This window comes from Tasmannia lanceolata, unplaced genomic scaffold (genome assembly GCF_043159265.1).
Source record: "Tasmannia lanceolata isolate RefF3 unplaced genomic scaffold, GAP_Taslan_0.1 ptg000019l, whole genome shotgun sequence".
In the NCBI taxonomy this organism is placed as follows: domain Eukaryota; kingdom Viridiplantae; phylum Streptophyta; class Magnoliopsida; order Canellales; family Winteraceae; genus Tasmannia; species Tasmannia lanceolata.
The window spans coordinates 13875507-13900259 of record NW_027518696.1 but is presented as its reverse complement, the minus strand read 5'-3'; the positions used below and the strand labels follow the sequence as shown (position 1 = coordinate 13900259).

Genomic DNA, 24753 nt, shown 5'->3' with positions numbered 1-24753 from the left:
AAATATGAAATAAAAAACATGTGTTTTAGTGAGATTAATCCCAGTAAGAAGAAATTAAAAGGATAATCTCAATATAGTCACGAACGAAGGCTAATTTGGGGCGACGCACTTAAGTCGCAACGGAGGTAAAATAACCGCGGACCATTTTCAATTTTCATTTAATTTTCAAAATTCAAGCAAGCGAAAACGTGAAAAGAGCGATGATAAAAATTCGCCTAAATTCTTGTTCCTTTGAAAGAGGGCATGTGGCGGACTTTAACGCTTTTTAACGTCAACACTCCCGTTAGAGGGGCACGAATTATCCAATAGGGGGTGCGAATTTACCAGGGCCCCTCCAAAAAAAAAAGCCTGAAAATAACATTTTTTATTCCCAAAATACCCCTCCACCACTACCCTTCAAAATCCCCTCTTCCTCCTCCGTTCTCTCTGTTCTCTCTCCTCCGTTTTCTCCCATGGAACAACAAGAACAACAACAGATCGTACCAGAGAGAAAAGGCCAGAAGAGAAAATTGGAGGAAGAAGCCATAGAAGAAGAGGAAGAAGACGATGAAGAAGACGAAGAAGAACACGAGATCTCTGATAATAGTAACTCTCCTGACGCTCGCCATGCCCTAATTTGTAAGATCAGAGCTCAAGTTCATATTCTCAACACAACTTTTTCTTGGAATCACATCGACCGATCTACTGCTAGGGATTCTGTTCATATCCTCGCTAATCTTGCCAAGAACGGTATTCATCTCTCTCTCAGAAATCAGATGGGGAAAAAACTTTATTTCTTGCCCTAGATTTTTCTGTTTCTGTATTTTTTTTTATGTTTACCTAGGGTTTCTAGGAATTATATGTGTTTTATGCTTCTATCTCTGCGCCTCTTTTCATTTCTACTTATTTTTTTAGATTTTTTGGACTTTTTGTTGTTATTTCTTTGGTTGATTTGAAGTTCTGTTCATGTCCTCGCCAATCTCACCATGAACTGTGTTTATCTCTCTCTCTCTCTCTCTATATATATATATATATATATATATATATATATATATATATATATATATATATATATGAGGAATCAGAAGGGGAAAAACTTTATTTCTTGCCCTAGATTTATCCATTTATGCATTTTTTTTGTATACCTAGGGTTTCTAGTAGGTGTATGGGTTTTATGCTTCATTCCCGTGCCTCTTTTCATTTCTAGTGTTTTCATTTTATGTCCTCGCGAATCTCGCTAAGAGCGGTAGGTTTTCTGTATAGCTAGAGTGATAGGTACCTGCAGAGGATTTAACATAGAGTTTCTAGGAATTGTATGGGTTTTATGCTTCATCTCCATGCCTCTTTACATTTTTCTAGAGATTTTTTTTTATAGAATTTTTACGGTTTTTGTTGTTACTTCTTTGGTTGATTTTGAAGTTATGAGTCTTGCAGAAGAAGTTGTGAATGTTATTGTTGATGCTGGTGCTGTCCCGGCACTTGTGAGGCACCTTCTGGCACCGCCGCTATTGAGGGAAATTGACAGTCAGAAGCTTTTCGAACATGAGGTCGAGAAAGGGAGTGCTTTTGCTCTGGGGCTGCTCGCCGTGAAGGTAATTTAGGAATCTACTTTTATGCCTTCTTTTTCATTTTCCCCGGTTTTTTCATGGAGTCTTAAATGCGGTTTATTTTGCTCATTTTTCTTGTTCGCGGTTTAAATTATTGTTGTGAAATGGGAAAAAATGTTTGTCTGTTCATTATGTGTTCTACGACAGGCATTTATTTATGAAAACTTGTGGTTTTTTGTTTGATTCCTGATGTTCTTTATGACTGTAGGGGCGTGGTGGTAGTATGGTGAATTCTATAATTTCATTAACAGAATGACCGATCTTTTTCCTTCATGAAATGGAAGCTATCTTGGGCAAACGAATTTCACAGTGGCAGATGCCTGTTCTTCTCTTCTCATTCCTTTTTTCTATATCTAGATTTTGCTGCCATTTGGCAGTCATAATCATTTTGTCATTCCAGAAAGATTTCAGGAGTTAATATCATAGTTGTTAATTTCGTCTGAAGACCATTTCATTTTTATGTTGGATTGGAAGATTTCCTAATAAGCCCTGGCATAATAGTAAGTAGAAGTGTAGAATCGTTAGGAGAGCAAAACATCACTAATGTATGGCAAGGCAATAGCACCATAACAATATGCCTTTCTCGAAACTTCATATTGTCGTGAATCTAACACTAGATTACTTAATCTTTGATGCTCTTATCTAATCTCCTATTCCTAGAGTGGATGTACTTGAAAGTACTATAATTCCTTCTTTTAGCTTGGAAAAGAGTGTGGCCCTGGGACAGACCTCGAAATTTTATATCATAATTTGTACGGTTATAGGAGGAGGGCTAGAGCCTTGCCTCTACAGAGAGCAAACAAGCAAAAGGAAGGGGGAGAAGCCTTAAGGAGAACCCATTGGGTACATGTGCCATGGCAAAGACTCAGAACGGCCTGCACCTCGGAGGTGGAGGTTCGAAGGACCGAGAATGTTGCATCTAGCAGCCCCACGAGCACTGAGCAGCATATCAGCCCAACAAAGGTAGATCTGATTTGATTGTGAGGCGCACCCTTCGTTTGCCAAAGCACCCTCTACTTTGTTCCCTTCTCTGAATTGATGCTGATGGGAGGGGGAAAGGTTGTCCACAAGGGCAATAATTTCCGGCCAGAAGAAGGAAATGGACCAGGGGTGGTTGCCTTTCTTGGAGATGAGGTTCATGAGCATCTTGCTATCGGATTCCACAGCAAAACATCAATTCCAAAGGCTTTGCACAATCGGGGACCGTCAAGTAAAACCCTTGATTCAGCCATTGTATTGGTAGAAGAGCCGTAGTAAGCAAATGCTAGGAGGACTTGGCATTTGAATCGCGCACCACTCCTCCTCCAGACTCTCCTTGGTTCCCCTTTTCCGTGCTGTCAATGTTTAACTTGAAGCTTCCATGGGCTGGTTTTATCCAAGTGATCCATCTGTCCCTGAATATTTTCTTCTATCTCGGGTCTTGATCTCTTCCAAAGGCATACGATCTAGCATGCTTTCTTGTTTTGTGAACATTTCATTTGGTTGAGCTGATCTTAGGTTCTCAACTGTTTACTTAATAATCCATTCAACGTTTATTTTCTTTTACCCTCGTTCCTTCTCACACACCTTTCTTTCCAAACTTCCCAAATGATGTATAATGGGGTTAAGTTGAGAAGGTGCCCTGCATGGTTTTTCCGTGTCCAACCCTCCTCTTGCCAAGTACTCTAATTCCTTTTGCATCTTGGTTATACTACAAGCCTACTGGCGATAACAATGGCTAAGAATCCAAGTAACAAAGATTGTGGTCAAGGGAAATTGTTCTCCAATTGGGACCACCATGCAATTGCAACTCAATAGTTTTTTTTTTTTTTTTTTTGAAAATGGAATTGCAACTCAATAGTTAAATTAGAAACACAGTTAACGGCAATTGTTCCCCAAATGGGATCACCATGTGATTGCAATTCAAAGTTAAATTTGAAACATTTTCGTGAAATTTCAAATAATTTCAATGACTACTTGCATTCAGTACTTTTTAAATAGAATCAAACCAAAAACAACCAACACATAACAATAAACATTACTTGGACTTGGATTGTCATAGTTGTGAATTGCCATGGGGGACAAAACTTTTTTTACCTGATCTATAGATCTAGTAGTATTCTTTGTTTTTCACTTCATTCTTTGCCTTAAGCTTTTTCATAACCTTGAACCCTTCCCATTTGATAAGTTTAACATCCTTCCACTACGTAACACGCTAACTCTTCAACTCTTTTTTAGATCTTGCGTTTTCCCACCAAAAAATTCCAAATTTAATTTGGAAAAGGGCTTTATCTAATTCCCGAGGAGTTGATCACATTTTAAATGCGTATGGACCATGGACAATGTGAATAGTCAATTGGCAAAAATCAATAAAATGATTCTCTCACTCTAACAATACAAAACTGTTTTTTTTCCTAACAAGTAGAGGTAAAAAATACTAGGACTAAAACATCAATCTTAGAAACGCAATAGGTATACACCTACAAAACAAGCATTTCATCTTACACCCTCAATTCACTACAACTGACCCCATAATTTGTTAAAGTATTTGTCATATCATTCATGGCAAATATGGGTGTAGGAGCACTCACAAAGTGAAATAAACAAATTTTCATATCTCAAAATAAACTTCTCAGTCTCTATGGAGAATTGCCATCTTCTTTGAGCCATGATATAGTATTAAGGGAGTCGCCCTCATTCTAAACTAACATTTTTATGTTCTTTTTTCGTTTTCTTTATCTTCTTTTTTCGTTGTATCTGGTTCTTTCTTTAGTTTGTTGTATTACATGTTAAAACAAAAGCACTTAAATGCAAGGATTCAAATTTCGGTTTCGGTTTCAGTTTCAATCCCTACCGAAACCGATTTAAAAAAAAAATTAAAAAATAAAAAATTTGGCCATTTCAGTCGGAATTTTAAAAATTTCGGCTGAAATGACCCAATTTCAGCCGAAATCTACATGCCGAAATCTGAAATTTCAAAATTTCGGCCCCAATTGAAATCTGAAATTTTGGATTTCGATTGGGACTGTAATTTTGAAACCATGATTAAATATCTGTTAAACTTCTCTACTGCTGAATACCCATCTTAGCAAACATAATAGTTACTTCTATCACCAAACTCTTGCTACACAGACCTGCATAAGCTAACAATACACAACCGTTAACATATAGAATAATGCCCCCAATTCTTGCCTTTCATTAACATTAATAACCGTTGTGACCTTGTTGCTCCCATGACGATTTAGTTGTATCCAACCAGTAGGGGGAGCAACACCAGCATCTTCGGTCCCATACACAATCATGGTTTTACATTTCGGTCGAAATATTTTGTTTTGGCTGCGAAAGCCACTTGGATTCGAAAAATTACTTGATTTGCTTGGAATTTAGGAATTTCATTAATGTTTCGTACGAAATATTTGGAATTGCAACTTTTCAGATAAAAAAACAAATTTTCTGTCGAAATGTCAGCATTTTGATAGAAACTCTGACATAAATGAACTCCACTCGTAGAAAAGAAAAGAACAACGATAATCTCTTAAGGTATTTCTAAAAACACGATAAAAAATAAAAACAAAAACCAGTGGAGAAGAATCTTACCTGGATTTTGACCGTAATTTCATACCTAAATGCTTTCGTGATTTTACAAGATTTTGATTGAAATTTCGCAACGAAATCAAAATATTTCCATGTCGTTGATGAAAGAAACCGAAACTGAAATGTAAAACCTTGGTCACAATCCAATCATTTAAAATGTCTATCATAGAAGATCCTTTGAAAATCCGATCACTTCATTCTTGCAATATGAGCCAGATTATTATTGACTGAACCGAAATAATCCAATTGCAAGATACCTTTTTGTTTCCTAAAGGTGTACTATTCCACCATTTCCATAGATCTAATGATGTGGAAACGTTGTTTACGCTACTAGAAATATTAAATAAGGTGCCAGAACATCTCTAAAATTTATCATACCATGGGCAATTTATAAAAACGTGAGTTGGATTTTCCCCATGGAAGCCACAAACGGGCGGTTCGTTGGATTGCAAATGTTCCTCTTAAACAGGTAATATTCTATTATAATCTTGCCACTCAAAGCCCAACAAAGGAAAGTGATACCTCTGGGAGATGTCGGATTCTCAAGATATTAAGAAAGTTCCTTTATGTAGATTGGGAGAGGAGCATAAAGATTTCACCGGATGGGTGATACTGTACTTAGCATCCCAAATGATTTCATCAACTTCTCCCAAAGTCATACTAAGGCTAGCATCGAGTCTTTTAGGTAACTCTATAAATTAATTTGGAGCTTGAAAAGATAAGCCTTCTTGAAAGATTGGAGTAATAATTGATTTATTACCAAGACAAGTTGAACGATTCACATATGAAGCCCTAGGGTTACAACTTTTTAAAAAAAGGTTATGGAAACTCCATGCTAATATTTTGATTCTGTCACCATCTATCCATCCAAAACAATTTTTCTTCCCTGTTTCCAATACTACAAATTATATCATTACTAAAGGGTTTGAATTCTTTTATCCAAGTTTGCCAAATGGGAGGTCCTTCATTCACCTAGCCTCCAAGATGAGGATTTTACCTTGGCCATTTGTCTTTAGCTTCTATTATACCTGCCCATTACTCGTTCTTGTCACTAAACAATCTCCACCACAATTTTGCTAGTAGGGCTCCATTTTGAAGTCTAATGTCCAGTCCCTCCATTTGTGGGGTGATAGACTTGATTGTAGTTAATTAAATGGCCCTTTCCAAAGGGAGGGTTATCATTCCATATGAATTATATTTTGGTTTCTTTCAACCTTTTCACTTACCTGTGATGGAATGCAATGGATAAATAATATGTCGGAATGTTAGATAGAGATGCAATTAAAGAGTCATCCTTCCATGTAAAGCGAGGTATTTACTTCTCCAATTTTCTAATTTGGAATCAGTCCTTAGAAAACCGGTTCAACCCAGCTGTCACAGGTCTATCACGGTTATTAGACTAATTAATGGATGCACTTTGAAGACTATGGTCAACCAGACCATTTCCATTGATAAACTTTGAACATATTATCATGCTAGTTGTAGGTAAGTTATTCTCTTTGTCTCATGTCCAACACACCAAGGAATTTTCCTTGATTTTTTTACTTATTCCCTCTGATTTGGCGCTGACTCACGTGTCCTGCCGTGTCCAACACGACGCGTGTGTTCACACTCGTCGACACTCCTTTGGATACTTTTACTTGTATTGCTGGAAGTGTTATACTTAATGTGGGTGTGTGAACATGTTTTTGTACCATGTCAAGTTTGACATTCTGTTTTTTTATTGAATATTGTGTTTACCTCATTTAGATAACTCGTATCCATGTCGAAACTGGACACACGAATCCATATCCACAAATCATGATTACATATACTTTCAATTTTAGCCGTGTCCCCGTTTCTAAAGTTTTGGGGTTTGCCGTGTCTGACACTCCATGTCGGTGTTGAGTGCCCCTGTCCACAAATCATAGCTTATTCCAATTCTTTCTCTTCTTGGGTTGTTTCACACATATACACCGATGAAAGACACAAACCAAAGAAGCCTGTCATCCACATTCCTGTCACCCACATATCTAAACTCAATGGATATCAAGAAAGATAACCTGTCCTTGTGTAAGCCTTTCCTCTTCTTGGCCTCTTTTCCTCTCTTTTTCATCTTTCCTACCCAATTCTTCCTTCTTCCTCAATTCTTCTTTTTGAGCAAAATATGGTATTCAAAACCTTAGAAGCACGAAGCGGGGGCGGGGGCGGGGGCGGGGGCGGGAGCGGAGGCACGAGCGGGGGCGGGGAAGCGTGGGTTCTAGAAGACTCTAAGTTTGGGAGTGCCATGGGAGCGTGTATGTAATATTTTCTTTATATATCTTTCAAAATTCAAGTACATCAAAAAATAATAGTTTCTAACCATTTTCATATGTATATTTCAAAATTTAAGTACATCTAAAAGCTAATTTCTAATCATCTTCACCATCTTCATTTGTGTGCACTCGTTCCTCGTGCCTTCTGAAGATGCACAAGCCTTTGTGCTTTCTCCAACGAATTACTTTGAAGAGTTGGAGGAGTTTGATATAAGGAAGTTGGTGATCGAGGGACTTATAGAGTAATAGAAGCAGGCTGTGAGCGTCATTAGAGCAGTTCCTGTCTCTCTGGGGTCGCGCTCCCTGGAAGCTCCTTCCTAAGGAGCAGCGCGGAATCGAGGTTCCGAGGTGGGAGCGGCACCTCGAGAGGAGGTTCCTGCTTGTAAGTTCAAAACAATAAAATGTCTAAAAGCCTAAGTGTGGTTACAAAAATTGCAGGGTGCCAACATTCCTCTTTTTAACAAATTTTGTTAAATGTAGATTAAATAATCTGATAACATCAATCATGAATCTTTTTTTTATTTTATTTTTTTGCATGGGAAATGTATCTTTCCTATTTATTTATTTGTTTTAGGTTTGCTTCCCACTCCCCATGTAGCTTGGGGGGTAGGATGTTCTACTTTCCCATTTTTCGTTTTCCTCGTTATTAATAAGTTCCTTGTAAACTCAGAACGATCGGCACCATTTTGTTTGTATTTTGTACTGACAAAAATAATAAAAAGTGGGTTTCTTATCTTGAAAATGATCTATCACGATACCTTGTAGTTGTAGTACTTACAGTTGGAATTGTGAATTTAACTCACCAGCTTCTTTGTCACCCTCCCTTTACATGTCCTGACCTGCTTGTGCTAACGTTCCATTTGAGTTGCTTGCTTTTAAATGAAATTTTATTGCCCTTTTGACCCATCCACCCTATAATTGTTATGGCTACCCATTTCCCTTGTGTTTTGGGGAAATTTTTTCTCTCGACTTACCTTTTGAATGTCTCTGTTTTTCAAATGCTGAGGTTGTCTATGTTTTTTTGGTTTAACAGCCAGAGCATCAACAGCTCATAGTAGATGCTGGTGCTTTGTCCCATCTAGTGAGTCTGTTAAAAAGGCACAGGGATGGCTCTAGCTCTCGTGCAGTGAATAGTGTTATTCGGAGAGCTGCTGATGCGATCACTAATCTTGCTCATGAGAACAGCAGTATCAAAACCCGTGTCAGGTTTGCTCTCTTTCTTTTACTTCCAACTTACATTTGCTATCAAGGTTTTCTCCTTTTGATATTTTGCTTTACAGGATTGAAGGTGGAATTCCGCCTCTTGTTGAGTTTCTTGAGTTCACTGATACAAAGGTACAGAGAGCAGCGGCAGGGGCATTGAGAACCCTAGCATTTAAAAATGATGAAAACAAGAATCAGGTGGGTATTTTTTTTCTTTCTTTTTGGAATGGAAGACTGGCATCATTTCTTAATTGTTTTCCTTTTCAGAAAAAAATTTGTTTTAAATTACTATTGATGTTGTGAGTTTTGTCATTTTACAGATAGTGGAATGCAATGCTCTCCCCACTCTGATCCTAATGCTTCGTTCTGAGGATGCTGCTATACATTATGAGGCGGTAGGGTTCATCGCACAGCAAAATTTGAATAATCTATACAACTGGTTTTACTGGAGCCTGTAGGCTGAAATGATTTCTTATGTGTTGTCCATTAGGTTGGTGTGATAGGGAATCTGGTCCATTCATCCCCAAACATCAAGAAAGAAGTTCTCCTTGCTGGAGCTTTGCAGCCCGTTATTGGTTTACTGAGGTATGATTGGATTTTGAGTTCCTATCATCCTTGCATCGTGTCTTCGATTCTCTATAGAATTTGAAAGGAATCTCGTGATCAGTATTGATGTATTTATTTTCTTAACCATTATTCATTAAAGGTTGCTTATGATCGAATAAGGTTTCTTTTTAACAAAACATTGTTCCATTAATTTTTTCTCCTTGATTTTCTGTTAACTATTTCCATTTTCTTCTTACTCGGGTGACAATATCAGCTTTCTTTTATTCTCTTCTTTTTGGGGCAGTTCTATTAGAAGCTATCTTTAATTATATTTGGTAGTCTCCATTAGAAGCTATATTTTATTACATTTGATGGTCCATATTAATATTATCACAAGCTCTTAGCTCAACTCAACTCAACTCAACAAAGCCTTTGTCCCAAACTAGTTGGGGACGGCTAAATGAATCCTTTAGAAAAATTCATGAAGAAGGAATCTACCCGGCTCTAATCCTGGCTCTAGTTGGGTTCTTCTACGTGGATCATTTTCTTCCATTCTATCCTATCCAGGTCATGTTCTTCGTTATGTTCATAGCTATCATGTCTTTCCTCACTGTTTCTACCCAAGTTGTTTTGGGTCTGCCCCTACCTCTTTTTACTCCATCAATTTGGCACGAGTCACCTCTTCTCAAGCTCTCTTTTACAAAAAAATTATGCTTGAATTATTTCTAGGGGTTGAAGAATTATACGATTTTTGTTCTCTTTCTGCTTTTCTACCATTGGAAATTTTGTATAGGTTCTCTAGAGAAATGTATTGCAATTCTTTGTGGTTTCAGAAATGCTAATTTTTGCCATAATACCATTCATGGATTTGATTTTTTTTGGCCATTTAAGTATTTTCTTTTCAGGGAATTTACATTCCCAACACATTTCATATTTTAAATTTGGACAAGAATTCTACATTGTTTAACTTAATTAATTAAAATTAAATCTAAATTAGGGTCAAAACTTGGTGTCAAGATTATTTAAAGCATTTCCAGAAAAACTTAGTCGTACTACATTTGGAATATGATAATAATTTGTTCAATCAAACTTGAATTTTGTTCATGTACACTCACACTAGTATTCATGTAGGTTAGGCTTCTTCTAATATATAAGGGTTTGGCAAAATTATGGACATACTAAGAAGATGAAATGTTAGGCTTTGGCAAAATTATGGACATACTAAGAAGATGACTTGTTATTATGTATCCTAGAAGACTAAGTTTTACAAAACTGCAACAATGTCTGTTGGTTTTGATATTGTGTAGAATACTGTAATACCCCTTAATTCTTGGTTATTGATATCTTTCGTCCATTTGTTGATCTTATTTGCCAATATTTTCTAATGGAAATCTCATTTTGTGGGGACCATTTTCTCCTCCACAATAATTTCATTATCATGTAGTGTTTGGCATGCTATTCAGCGTATTATATGAGTTGCTAAAAAACTTGGCCATCATGGTGTGTGCTTGTCTCTTCTAGAGGAACATGTTTTTATATGTTTTCTTGATATTTAAAGTTCAACTAATTCCTTCAAAACGTGGCCTTCAGAGGTAGAAACTTGTTGGCATGTTTCTTGGTCAGTGAATGCTAGTCTTCACCCTAGAACTCGTTCATAAAGTTCTACTTGAATCCTGCATGATTGCCATTGGAGATCAACATGCTCAAACACGATGAATAGCCGATATTATTATTATTATTATTATCATTATTTTGAATGGTATCACCGAGATTCTTGCTCGTGAAAGTCTCTGGAAAAAGATTTTTGCTTTTTGTTGGATTAAAGTTCCTTTCAATTGAAATATCTGTGCAAATATTGTGGGGGAACATTGCCTGATAAAAAATCGAGTCTTGACATTTTTTTAAATTCTTCAACTAACAAGATGTTTCTTTATTGTTGTGTTGGACAATATGATTCTATTCTTCATTTAAATCAAAGACCCAAAATGATGACTTGTCCATTTTTAACTCTGTTCCCAACTGTTAATTCGATTTTGGTTACTCAAAGAAAAATTTGTCATAGCTTGCATTGCACCTTAAATCGTATACAAGGAGAGTGCCTTGTTTTCAGCACTATTATCATGACTGTATAAGATTATGATGTTGGAATGAGCTGATGCACATGAGCTCTGCCATTAAACCTTGGATACTTCACAATGATTTCCTCATGGTGCGTTGTGTTCAGGCAAAATTGGTGGCATGAGTTTGCTAGAGAGACCTAGGCTTTGGAATTATAACCACCAATGGGTGCCCAAAGTAGTGTAGAAGAGGAGTTTTTGTAAAATTTAGAGCACGATATCTTTCTAAAAAGAAAAGGAGGAGCGAAGCTTGGGCATTGTTTGGAGAAAGTACTAACAAAAATCGGGGTGAAGGGTTTTTTTTTAAATTTTTTTTATAGAATAGCATATAAGTCAAGACGGAAAAAGAACTTACAAAACAAACTGCAACAGACAACTGGAGAAAGCAAAAGAAAAATGAAAAAATCAGCTATGCTAGACTCACCATGTAGACATCTTTGGGTGAAAGGGGACTCCATGTGCTATTGCTTGGGTCAATAACAAATGTCTTGGCCTCTCGGGCCTTGTAGATTGGCAAATTTAATTTGTGCTCCAGCTGATCCATTTTTTTCTCCAGCTGTAGATCGGCTGAAAGGGGACTCCACGTGCTATTGCTTGGGTCAATAACAAATGTGTTGGTCTCTCAGCATTGTAGATTGGCAAATTTAATTTGTGCTCCAGCTGATCCAATTTTTTCTCCAGCTGTAGATTGGCAAATTTAATTTGTGCTTCAGCTGATCCATTTTTATCTCCAGCTGATAAACGTGTCAGAAAAAAAAAATTATTTCGTTTAAGGTTTTTGTATGTGGACTGTTCACTGTTGTAACTCAGGATTAATCCTATGATCATGATCAAACCATTCATTTGGATCCTGCACGAGGACATCTATTTGTAATAAAGACCATTGATATTGTAGGTTGATTTTGTGTATTCCTTTATCTTATGAATCTATGGCCCACTTGCTTGTGACCAAAACCATGTGGGTCATCTCACAATTACCTGCATGATCAACGGTCTAGATAACCATACATGTCCCCATGCGGGGCCCAGAAAATGATCATTAGAATTGATCCTAAGCCATGGATATTTTCTTTCTGGTCCTTTATCTTACAGATGGTATGTATGTTCATTATGCAAGCAGAACTATTTTGATTGCCTCATAATGGCTTACAATATCCAACAAATTTGATTATACATACATGCCCAATCCGGGACCCAAAAATTGATCACTAGCATTGTTCTTAAACTGTTGATTTTTAGTCCTTTAGATTATGGATGAAATGTCATTTTGACATGGGATCAAAACCGGTCAAAACCATGTGGGCTGCCTCATGATGGTCTACAAGATCAACAGCCTCGATTACGCAAACACCTTTTTACAGATTTACAATTAGCATGCTAAAGCTATCAGTTAAACAGGGTCAGGATTCATTAATTTATGGAAGTGAGGTCTTTTAATCATTTCAGAACAATGCATTGTTGAGGGATTCAACAAAATCATTATTTTGAATTAATACTTTCTAGAGGTAGTTTCTGGACATTGGCCATGGTTAGATAGTTTAACTGCCTGTACATAACAATGGCTGCTGTTCCAGTACCTGAGGAAATGCATTAAGTTGTTTTCTTGATTCTAAGCTCAATTGCTTGCACCTATGAATCCATGGGGTGATCTATGGTTAACCTTATATGTTGGATGACAGTTCCTGCTGTTCAGAGAGCCAAAGGGAGGCGGCTTTGTTACTTGGGCAATTCGCTGCTACAGATTCAGATTGCAAGGTAGTTTCCTATTTCTCTCGTCTCTTTTTGGTTCTAGAGTTGAATAGACAAACTGTCACTTTGAATAGAGAAACCAAAGTGTTATCATATGTTGTTTTTTATTTTTTATTTTCCTGAAAAAGCAGTGGTTGCAGGTTCATATTGTACAGAGAGGTGCAGTCCGACCTCTGATTCAGATGCTCGAATCCCCTGATACACAGCTTAAGGAGATGTCAGCCTTTGCACTTGGGAGGTTGGCACAGGTTATTTACTTCCACCGACCACCTTATGTATTTTGCTCAGTTCAAGTAAGAATGGCTAACATTAAATCAACAGCATCTTGCATCAACCATATCATTTCTGTTATCGTTCAAAATTATTAGTTCTATTTCTGGCTATTTATTTTCGTTGTGTGGAGGAAGCTTTGCTAGCTTTTTAAGTGACTATCTTTTTTTGTCCAAAATATTTAGTTGTAGTACAAGGTTATATGTTTGAGCAGCTGAAATAACTCTTAAAACTATAGTGATGGGGGATATCTTTGATTGTTCATTCTGTTTGAATTTCATTGTCTGGACTTGTGAAACACATTCTTATTCTGGAGTGATGATTAATATCCTGCTAGTGATTTGTTTCTTCTTTTAGTTTTTATTTTTTGGGATAAATACATTTACACCCCCTCTAGTTTCTGACACATCCACTTCGACCCCTGTAGTTTAAAAAGTGACAAAGACATCCCCTGTAGTTTCAATTTGTTTAAGGTTTACCCCCTCAGCTGAAGGTTCGTCCATAGATTGAAGGGTTAGGAATCCGATGGAGCTGATTTTTTGGGCACACCCTATCTATGTCAGGACCCATCAAATGAACGCTTTGGATCATCCAAATAATGTGGGCCCATACCCGAATATGGGCCCAAATTATTTGGATTCGGGTATGGGCCCACATTATTTGGATGATCCAAAGCGTTCATTTGATGGGTCTTGACATAGATAGGGTGTGCCCAAAAAATCAGCTCCATCGGATCATCCTAACCCTTCAATCTATGGACGAACCTTCAGCTGAGGGGGCAAACCTTAAACAAATTGAAACTACAGGGGATGTCTTTGTCACTTTTTAAACTACAGGGGTCGAAGTGGATGTGTCAGAAACTAGAGGGGGTGTAAATGTATTAATCCCTATTATTTTTATGATTTGGAATAATATATTTATTATGAAGGAGACATGCCACTAGGTTATTATGTGGAACTCCATGTTTTTCGTTGTTTTGGGCTTTTACAGTTGCTTTGCAATGTGTTTCTGGGACATTGTTTGGGTATAGTCGTATAGACCGAGGAAAGCGATGTCCGGATTCTTGGAACATAATGTTAGGTGTCCAAGGTGTAGCGGGTGCTTCCCTTTAGTGATTTTACTCATCTTGATGAGATTCAAGCAGTCTACTTAATCCAAGTTTCTGACTTATGTTTGTGCAAAAGTTATGAGCACATCACATTTCCAAGTCATTTCTACAGGAGCTGTCAGTTATGAATTGCAGCATATTTGTTTACTCATTCGCACACCACACCTCATCAGGGGGGCACACAAACCACACCAACCCACATACACACACCATTACATTTATAAAGTGAAAAGGGAGCACACACTTGAAAAATCAGTTTTTTTATTTTTATTTTTTATTTTCTGTTAGCTTCTAAAAGGCACAATTACTATGCATGCGTAGGAAATCTTATTCTGCATTTGCACATGCTTTATAACTTTCCTGGTCAATACCAATCAAGTTACTGAAATTTCACCATGAATTTACTCTATGTTTTTTTTTTTTTTTTTTCGAATGGCAAGAGTTTACATTCCTGTCTGTAAGGCATCATATAAAGATCCAAATAAATAGTTAGGGGCTGTTCAGGTGCATGTATTTTCTTTTATTTTAGGCCCTGTTTGGATTACAAGAAAAACATTTCTTGAGGTAATTTTATTTCCCAGAATTTTTTTATTTTCACAATTTAGAGGGAAATAATAAATTTTAGGGATATCATTATAAATTAAAAGTCCCTCTATATAAAACTAGAACTCGGGTGTTTCAACTCACTTTTTTTCACATGCAATTAAACCACGGAACAACATGAAATTTGGGAATTCTTTTCCAAACTGTTCCAGAAAATTCCTGCAATCCAAACAGGGCCTTGGGATCTTTTCAGGGATAAAAAAATCTCTTTTTTGTTTATTTTTCTTGAAAAAAATTAGAGAATCCTAATTTGGTACAAATCGTATACGTGTGATTCATACCATTCAGTTGGTAAGCCCACATCATGGATGGGCCTTGGCCCAAATACCACAGCAATTAGGCGATCCTACCTAAGCATTCAATTAAAGATATCTATGCATTGAGTTGGACCATTGGTCAACTTTTGGCCCCCATCTTGGTGGGCTCACTAGATGAATGGTCTAGGTGTCTAGCTCATTTGCATAGGTGCTGTTTGTGCGTGATTAGAGACGGCAACATTGAAAAGAAACGAGCAGCTTTAAGAGGCAATTCAATGGGCTTCGATCATTTGCTCCTTTAGGGGAATATCAGTGACTTCCTTCCATAGTGCTTTGGAGGAAGTCAGGCTTACCAGATTTTCTATGGAGAGAGCGTAATAGCGTATCCCCTCTTGGAAAGCTGAAACTGAATTTTGATGGCTCGAGTTCTTAGAATTGTGGCCCGCCTGGCATTGCATGACTCTTGGGGACTGCATATAGAGTGATGCTTTGGGCCTTTTTAGACGGGCCATCGAGGTGGAGGTTCTGCCATTCATCACTGCATTAGTTGCTGGATCAGCCACAACTGGATCATATTATTATTGAGGCTGACTCCTTCAATAAGGTTAGATGGTTGAGAGACGATATCAGTCACTGATGGAGATTAGCGGATGCCATTGAGCAGATTTAGAAAAGCATAGAGGCCCACAACTTTGAGCTCGGACACTTTTCCGATCTGCGAACTCGGATGCAGATTCTCTTGCTCGATCCGGGTCACTAGAGACTCGACCCTTGTGTTAGAACAGGTCTTACCTTGACGATGTCCGCCTACTGATTGTTTTTTCTGTTCTTGACTACTGCTGTTGTATATGCTATTTTGCATTTGCTTTTCTTTTCCTTTGGTTTTGTTTTTTGTGTTTGACCATCTCGGTCATTGGGTGTAGCCTTTTTTCTTTAATAAAATATCACCATTCAAAAAAAGGGGGATTGTTTCATATAGTAACACTGAAAACATTCTAATGTGGAAACATAAACATTTTACTTTTTGTGTCCTTGTTTTTTTTTCTTTTTTTCTGTTTCCCTTTCTCTTTTGAAGAGTAACTTATAGTAAGCTCAAAATTCATTTATTGCTTGCTGTTGAAGAGTATGGTTAATGGGTGTATACTTATTTGGATAGTAACTCCATCAATGTTAATTTTCTGTAGCAGAGGGACTGTCGAGATTGTAACATTATACTTTTTTTTAGGACTTGAGCTGCTTGGAGGGACTGTTGAGATTGTGTTTTGTAACATTATACTTTTGTTTAGGACTTGAGCTGCTTGTTTTCACTTGTTACTTCAAAATTAATGATTTGTGATTTATCTTTTCTCTTTCTTTTTGGAAAACAATATCAAGACATTCTTGTGTCAAAGGCTGTTCATTTTATAGTAAAGATTAGGATTTTCTTGATGCTAAAAATTGGTAATTAGAGTCAGATTTAGCATGTGTCGCAATAGGGAGGGCTGATATGCACATCCTTTCTAGATGTGTCTTCCTAGGAGCTCTCTTTTTTTTTGGATTTATTATAACATTTTCTTTAATGCTCGATCAGTTACACCTCAATTTCGTTGTTTGTGGTGTATTTTAACATCAATTGGTTCATTCATCACTACATGGAGTTTATTTTCTGTCTGAAGGATATTTTGCATTTTTCAGGACATGCACAACCAAGCTGGTATAGCTCACAATGGTGGTCTAGTTCCGCTGCTAAAGCTTCTTGACTCCAAAAATGGTTCTCTACAACACAATGCTGCATTTGCTCTTTATGGTCTTGCAGACAATGAGGTGTAACCATGTCACATGGCCTTTTGACCACAATTTCCTTATGTCATGTGTTTCTTTTTCCTACATTCTGTACAGTTCTTTTTTTTGCTGTCTCTCTTCAATATTGAAACGCTTAAATTTTTAGTTTTTTAATCTTTCCCTGTAGGACAATGTGTCCGATTTTATAAAGGTGGGAGGTGTTCAAAAGCTTCAAGATGGAGAGTTCATTGTTCAGGTATGCATGCCTCTCCTTGTTTTTTTCTTCGTATTGTATGAGGTTTCCATTTGCTTGCCTAATGTGTTGAGCAGATATCATATCGCCACAAGGGCAGAGTTTTTTTTTTTTTTTGGTTAATGATTTTACCAATTTTTGAATCATCGTGAATATTTTCTTAAGGTCCATCATAATTTAGTAAACCATGTGTTGATTTCAATGTTATTTTTTTTTACAGGCGACCAAGGATTGTGTAGCGAAGACATTGAAAAGACTGGAAGAGAAGATCCATGGGAGAGTGAGCCTTCTCTTCTCTAATCATTACCTTCTTTGACAGAAATGTGGCTCGATCACTCCCTTTTATCTTCATTCATACACCAAATTCGTAACAGTCCTCTTTCAACTTTTTATTTATCAGTACAATTAATTCTAGTTAATCAACATATTCTGTTCATGTTTTTGCTTGGTAGGTATTGAAGCATTTGTTGTATCTGATGCACGTTGGAGAGAAGGTTCCAAAGCGAGTTGCTTTGGCTCTTGCTCACCTTTGTTCACCTGATGACCAGAGAACTATATTCATTGATAACAATGGTATGTATTTATTTACTCTCTTCTTTCGTGTTCTTTGTATTTGGAAGATTACTTTAATCATGTTGTTGTATGCAGGACTTGAGTTGCTTTTAAATCTTCTTGTGTCCAAAGATCCAAAGCTGCAGCATGATGCTTCTGTGGCCCTGTACAAGATGGCTAACAAGGCGATGTCACTCTCTCCTATGGATGGAGCTCCACCATCGCCAACACCACAGGTCTGCTTCCTTTTGGAAAACATTACTTGGGTCTTTGCCTGTATCTTTTCCTAGATTTTTTATGCAAAAAAAGAAAAACCCCCCAATTGGTTGCATTAAAGAGGTGCTGATGATTAAATTTGTTTTAAAAGACATGGAAGTATATATAGAAATTTACGTTTTAAGCGAATTAGTAGCCACGCCGTATTACGTTTTTAGTGAATCAGCAGCCAGGATGATTAAACTGACTAGAACATTTAAGTAGCTGGATTGATTTTTATTAAAACTTTATGTTTTCATGTTTCCCTTGTGTTCCATATATTTCGTGTTTCCATTGACATTTCTCTATCGTTTCTGAAACATTTCTATTGTGTTTCCTAAGACGTTTCTCAATGTGTTTCTCATACGATTTTCTATTGTTTTCCCTTTTCTCGTTTCTCCAATATATTTTTCCTGTGCTTACCATTTCACGTTTCGCTTCCCGAATTTGGTTCCCAACTTGGTAACTATGGTTAAACCATTATGGGTATTTTTTTTACTTAAATGATGGCTTTTTAATGTGTATTATTTGTGCTAATTCGAGCAATGCCTAAAGCTTCATCTTAAATGTCCTCCATTTGCACATGTTTCCTTTATTTTACAAGATTTCCACTGAAATTCCCATCCTAAACCGTCATATTTCCGTTTTGTCACAATCGAAATGCATACTGAAACCAAAAGATGAAACCTTGTTTAGCACCATGCATGAGCTTGATGGGCGCTCTTTAGTACGTAACATTCACAAGACCAGATATGTCCTATGTTGTGTATCATGATTGTCAGCATTTAGATGATATGAAAGGTATATTCTGTTTTCATTTACTAAAATGCAAGCCAAACGACTCAAATTGTATGGATAATTCCATCTCTCTCTCTCTCTCTCTACATCCTTGTTGTGCTTGATTTCTTCAAAAAGCCGTTATAATACCCCATCATATGGCGTTGAGGGACCCATGTGCACCATCCAAAAGTTGTACTCGATTGGAAACAAATAAAAATATGTCAGACTGCTGAATAAGTCCCATCTCAAATCTACTGTACCTAGAGGACCAACATGGTCCATGGACCCGCAACACTTTCCTTGCAAACTTATGGGAGGTGTCACCAAGCCTAGCTTCATGCAGTTATCCTACATGTGTGGAGAATATATAATCTGAATGAGCACCCTTTCACACGTTACATTGTATTATAGTTGTGGTCAGGTGCAGAAAGAATTGCTGTGGTTTATGAGGATCACACACACACACACACACACACACACACACACACAAATTATACTGTATGTATGCATGAAGTATAAGAATATCCCATTTTAAAGGAAAAACATCTGGAAGGAAAAGGTGGTGGTCCCAAAATTGTCATATTTTTTGATATTTTCCACCTTTCTGCTAATATAAATCACTTTTTGACTTGAATGCTTAATTCTAGACTAGCTTTGCAAATTTGATTATTGGATTTCTTTCACTTTATGATGGATATTTTTAAAATATTATTTGCTTTGCATCATTCTTGATTTGGTTAGAGCATTTGGTGCCTATGCTGACAAACAACTCTTGCTGCAGGTATATTTGGGTGAGCAGTATGTAAACAACGCTACACTGTCCGATGTTACATTCCTAGTTGAAGGTTGTTAATCATTCATGCCACCCTGAATCATTTCAGTTGTTTGTATGTTCCAGCTTGGATTATTGAGAGAATATTAAGCATCACTCGCATCATCTAACATAAAATCTTAATTATAAAGTTTATATGGATAAAAAGGGCGTTATAAATTCTTCATCAATACTTTTCTTTCTTTTTTCAGGTAGAAGGTTCTATGCCCACAGAATTGCTTTGCTTGCTTCTTCGGACACATTTCGTGCAATGTTTGACGGCGGTTATAGGGTGAGCATATTCATATTCTAGTATCTTATCCATTGATGGAAGAATGCTTATGTGAAGGGCGCCCTTGCAAAAGTCAATAGACAGTGTGCCTCATTGGATCCACTTAACACAACCACATTTACAAGGGCACTGGAAATGCTAAATTAAAGGAATGTTAAATTCGTTTAGGTGATATGGATCCAATTGGGCGCCCTTGTGGCTGGATTTTAGGAAGGGTACCCTTCAGTTTAGTATTCCTCCTAATAATGCTATTTAATTTTTTTTCGTGAACTCAAAAATCATATTTGTTAATAACTGAGGTATGTAACAACATAGGGTTTGAGTTTCATATCAAATTCTGATTACAAAATGCAGCTGAGTCGCATGAAATTCCATTAGGTGTCCGGCAAAATAAAAAAGTATGTTATACTCTGCAGTTCTATTGTAATATTCTTTTTTGGTAGGTAAGCTGGTATTGAGCCTCTGACCTCAAGGTTGAGCTTAGAGGCTCAACCCCTCCATTATAAATATTCTCAGAATATGTCTCCACTATGTTATTTTTGTGCGAACTGAGATGCTACTATTAGAAATGGGCATGCATTGTGTGTTGAGTGCGCTTGGTCAACAAACCATCACTAAGACTATTTTGGTCTTTCACTATTTTATCTATATTAGACAACTTGTATCATGTTACTTTACTGTAACGAAAATCAGATCCACGTCCTCCCATACAACTTCTATTGCTTTTCCGTCTTCTTCATTCTCATTTTTTGTTTCAAGGTATTCATCACATCTGGTTGGGAGGCATTTGATCAACCAATAAATGCTTTTTTTGAATTGGATCAACCAATAAATGCTAGTATCTGATTTCCTGACAAGTGGTGTTTTGTTTATCCTTTTTTTATTTTTCTCATCTTTGCATTTCTTTCTTTGCTTCTCATACTCTTTTACGTCTGTTCACCTTTCACATGTTTCATTTTCATTACATTCTTCTTGTAAAAAACCCTATTTCCTTTTGTTTTCCATTTTCGATATCTCTTATGTCTTTTACTCACCTTCTCGCTGACAAAGAATTTTTAGTGTTTTGCCATCTCACCTCACTTGTTTTCACCCAGTCGTCCCCTCTTATATTTTCTCTGCTAATATGCACCTAATTTAATTTAGGGCTCGTGTTAGCATGTCACTTGAGTGATGTCTTCAAAATATAAGAAGGGACCTCAACAAATAATCACGTAAGTTCTGTGCATTAGGCACGCCATTGAAATTTGCCCCTTCCCCTTAAAACTCTCCATTTCCCGGCAACCAAATCCCTAACCCTAGCTCCCATTCGAGAGTTAGGGCTGCTCCCTCTCTTTATCTTTCAATTTGGGTTCTGTTCTCTATTTCCTTTTCACTCTTAACATGGATTCATGTATCATTTTATTACTTTCCTCTTTTTGTCACTCTTGTTTTTCTCTTTTCTTCCGAAAAGTCCTTTTTTTTTCATTATTTTGTACTTTTTTTCTATTATCCTCTATTCTCTATCTATATTATTTTATCATTCCATGCCATCTCTTTCTATTATTGTTGTCATCCGCCACTTCTTTTCCTACACTGTTTTTTTTTTTGAATGGTAAAAATTTCATTTAAAGGACCGAGATGGTCAAAGATACAGAGAAAATACAAGAATTGAATATATACAAACAGCCCCCCAAGCCTCAAGGTGGAAGAAAATCGTATTTCTCTAGAGAATCCAAGTGTACTCTGCTTTTTGCTAGCTTGTTTGTAACACTGTTCGCCGATCTCCTTACATGGAGAAATGAGATCCTAGAGGAGCCGACAATGTCTTTAATCTCTTTAATCTCATTGAAAAAGTCCGCGAAACACCGAGGAAAAATGTGAGACCCAGATAACCACCCATTAACATTGAGGGAGTCACCTTTAACCACAAGGTCCACAACACGATTAAGATCCTCCCCCTCCAGTAACTTAACGCCACGATGAACCTCCCGAAATTCCGCCTCACTAGAATCCGCTACTCCCAACGGACCCCAAAGGCCCATCTAACCACTCCTTCCTCATTCCTGAGAACTCCCCCAATGCCAGCCGGCCCCGGGTTGCCAAGGCTAGAGCCATCAAAGTTTAGTTTGAGATATCCCTTTTCTGGTGGCTCCCAACTTTGAACAATAGGGATAGAAAATTTTCTTTTCCTCTACCTAATCTCTATAGAACTCTCTTGCGACAGTTTTCTGTTATTGAAAGGTTATCTTCTTCGTATTGCTCATGCTCATGGCATTACCAAACATCTTGAAGGCTTATCAATACCACCTAATCAGTTTGTGGAGAAAGGCTTATCAATACCATCTTGAAGACACTTCATTGGGAGCACTCTTGAGTACGATTCTTGGTATTCAAGGACTAGTTGTTTGTTGAGTGGATCGACTCTAACTTGTCTTCGAAGTTACTTCTCAAGTACTTGATGTCACACTCGCAAAGGATCTGTGGAAGGCTTTGCATGCCTCCTATTTGGAGCAATCTAAGTGGAGTGTCAATGAACCTAGATGGTCTGACAGATCCAAATGTTAATTGACAGGATTTGGGCTCAACTGGATCCAAATTGTGTCCATTGGATCCATCCCTAAGGTCCGAAATTATTTCGGATTGTGACCTAGACATAGCCGCAACATTCGATGTAGCGTCCTAGATCCGAATGGAGGGGGCATGCATGTAAATTCCCTTCGTATTTTTTTTCATTTATGCCTATTCTTAACGGGCATTTTCGTAACATTTAGAACCCTACTCAAAATGACAAACAACATATCATTTTCCAATTTTTTGTTTCAATGGTGATTCTCTCTCTCTCTCTCTCTCTCTCTCTCTCTCTCTCTCTCTCTCTCTCGAGTTTTTCCCTATTCCATATTCCAACTTTTTGACTCAATGATATCTGTCACATGCTTTATAACAATTGAGCATCCACCCTAAACATATTAAAAGTTCTTTTGTGATGTATTTAGATGTTAACCTGATTGTTAATGAACTTTTTGTTGATTTTCATTGTACTCTTGTTTTACTTGTATTTTTCATTCATCTCAATCCCTATTTTCATAATGGAAGCTGAATTTATTATCAATTTTTTATTCACATATTTATTGAGATCATGTTTATGGTGAGACAGGAGAAGGATGCAAGAGACATTGAGATTCCCAATATAAGATGGGAGGTATTTGAGTTAATGATGAGGTCGGTCATTTCTTTCTTTTATTGTCCCATTTTATGTAACGTGTTTATGGTGAGATTTGAAAAATTTATTTTTGTTCCCAACAGATTCATCTACACAGGCTTAGTTGATGTTACAATAGACATTGCACAAGATCTTCTCAGAGCTGCAGATCAGTATCTATTAGAGGGTCTTAAACGTCTATGCGAGTATGCCATTGCACAGGTGAGGAAATTTATAATTCATGTTAATCCTTAAGATTTTTTTGATTGGAAGGTGGATCTGTTATGGCAAGTTTTAATTTATGTAGGATATATCTCTGGACAATGTTTCGAGCATGTATGAATTGTCAGAGGCCTTCCATGCCATGTCGTTGAGGCACACGTGTGTCCTGTTTATTTTGGAGCAGTTTGATAAGATGTGCCCTAAGCCTGGGTATGCCCTCTCATCTCTCTCATTCCTACATATGCATGGAATTTTAATTTTAATGTCCAAAATTTTTGAGCTGCTAATTATCTTAATGCCCAATATGAACACACTTGTGTCAGAGCTAAAGAAACAGCCCTCCCATCATTGTCATATGTACATACCTCGGGGTATATTTGTCATTTAATCAGGGATTAGGGTTAATTCTCTCTTTTCAAAAGGGCAATTAATGTACTGTTGGCTAAGTGGCATAATAAGGAGGGCTGTTAGGAAGCTCCCTGACATGGGCGTGTCTTCCTAGCGGCTCTCTTTCCTGAAATGAAGTCATTAAGGTTCTGTTTCTTCCGAAGTAAAAATGGACGAAAAATTTGTTCTATGTTGTAAAACTGAACATAAAACAAATTTTACGTCAATTTTTACTCGAAAGAAATAAAACCTAAAGGAAAAAAAGCAGGAAAGGGGTTGGAAATGCTGGAAAAGGGGGTGTAAATGTCATTCCCTTACAAATATTGAGTATGCATCAGTTAGGATCATAGAGTGAGTTTTTCACCATCTAGTAATTCTGTACTGATGAATTATGCAGGTTTTCTCATCTGATTCAACGTATAGTCCCGGAAATTCGGAGTTATTTCTCTAAAGCATTTAAACCTAACCAACGTGGTCCTCGCCTGTAGATTGCAAACTGCTAACCTGGTTCTAGCTAACACATCTGTTGAAGACTGTACAGTGGCGATTTTGCCATTATTGGCATCACTGATGTTATTTTGAACAAATGAGGAGCAAAATGATTGTAGTCCACAATCTCATTTGAAGTCAAGTGCCTGTTTCTTTCACATTCTTATGTTTCAAATGTAACTTGTCCTAGGTTTTCTACTATTAATACTGATCATCCAATCTATTCTGGAACTTTTTCTTAGGCTTCAATTGTGGGTTGATTATAACCAATGGCTCGAATCGCCTACTATCCTATATATGGTCTTGTGACTCTGCGAAGACCTGTTTTTTGGGTAAGTAGTCATTCGGGCCTAGTCACTATGAACCCTTTTTAGATGTGGCATCCCTTCTCCCGAAGTTACTGGACTTGTTTCGCGAGTGCCTTGGAGAGAGTAGTCTTATCCCTTTGTAGGGCTCTGCGAGGTTCT

At 37.2% G+C, this 24753-nt stretch overlaps 1 protein-coding gene across 4 annotated transcripts; it reads left to right on the top strand.

The window, feature by feature from the left end:
• Positions 1-334: 334 nt before the first annotated feature.
• On the top strand, positions 335-24527 carry ARIA (ARM repeat protein interacting with ABF2). Of its 4 annotated transcripts, none has more exons than XM_077362191.1 (19): positions 335-729; positions 1414-1571; positions 8487-8659; positions 8734-8854; positions 8977-9051; positions 9147-9241; positions 12999-13074; positions 13200-13361; positions 16981-17109; positions 17255-17323; positions 17541-17600; positions 17773-17893; positions 17969-18108; positions 19689-19752; positions 19931-20010; positions 23144-23208; positions 23293-23410; positions 23496-23620; positions 24195-24527. In XM_077362191.1, the coding sequence occupies exons 1-19, from the start codon at positions 453-455 to the stop codon at positions 24283-24285; spliced, it is 2199 nt and encodes a 732-aa protein (XP_077218306.1). In that variant the 5' UTR covers positions 335-452; the 3' UTR covers positions 24286-24527. The 4 variants fall into 4 exon arrangements, with proteins under 4 accessions (XP_077218306.1, XP_077218307.1, XP_077218308.1 ...); XM_077362192.1 differs by having other exon boundaries at positions 337-729; positions 13209-13361; XM_077362193.1 differs by having other exon boundaries at positions 339-729; positions 13200-13316.
• The last annotated feature ends 226 nt before the right edge of the window (positions 24528-24753 follow it).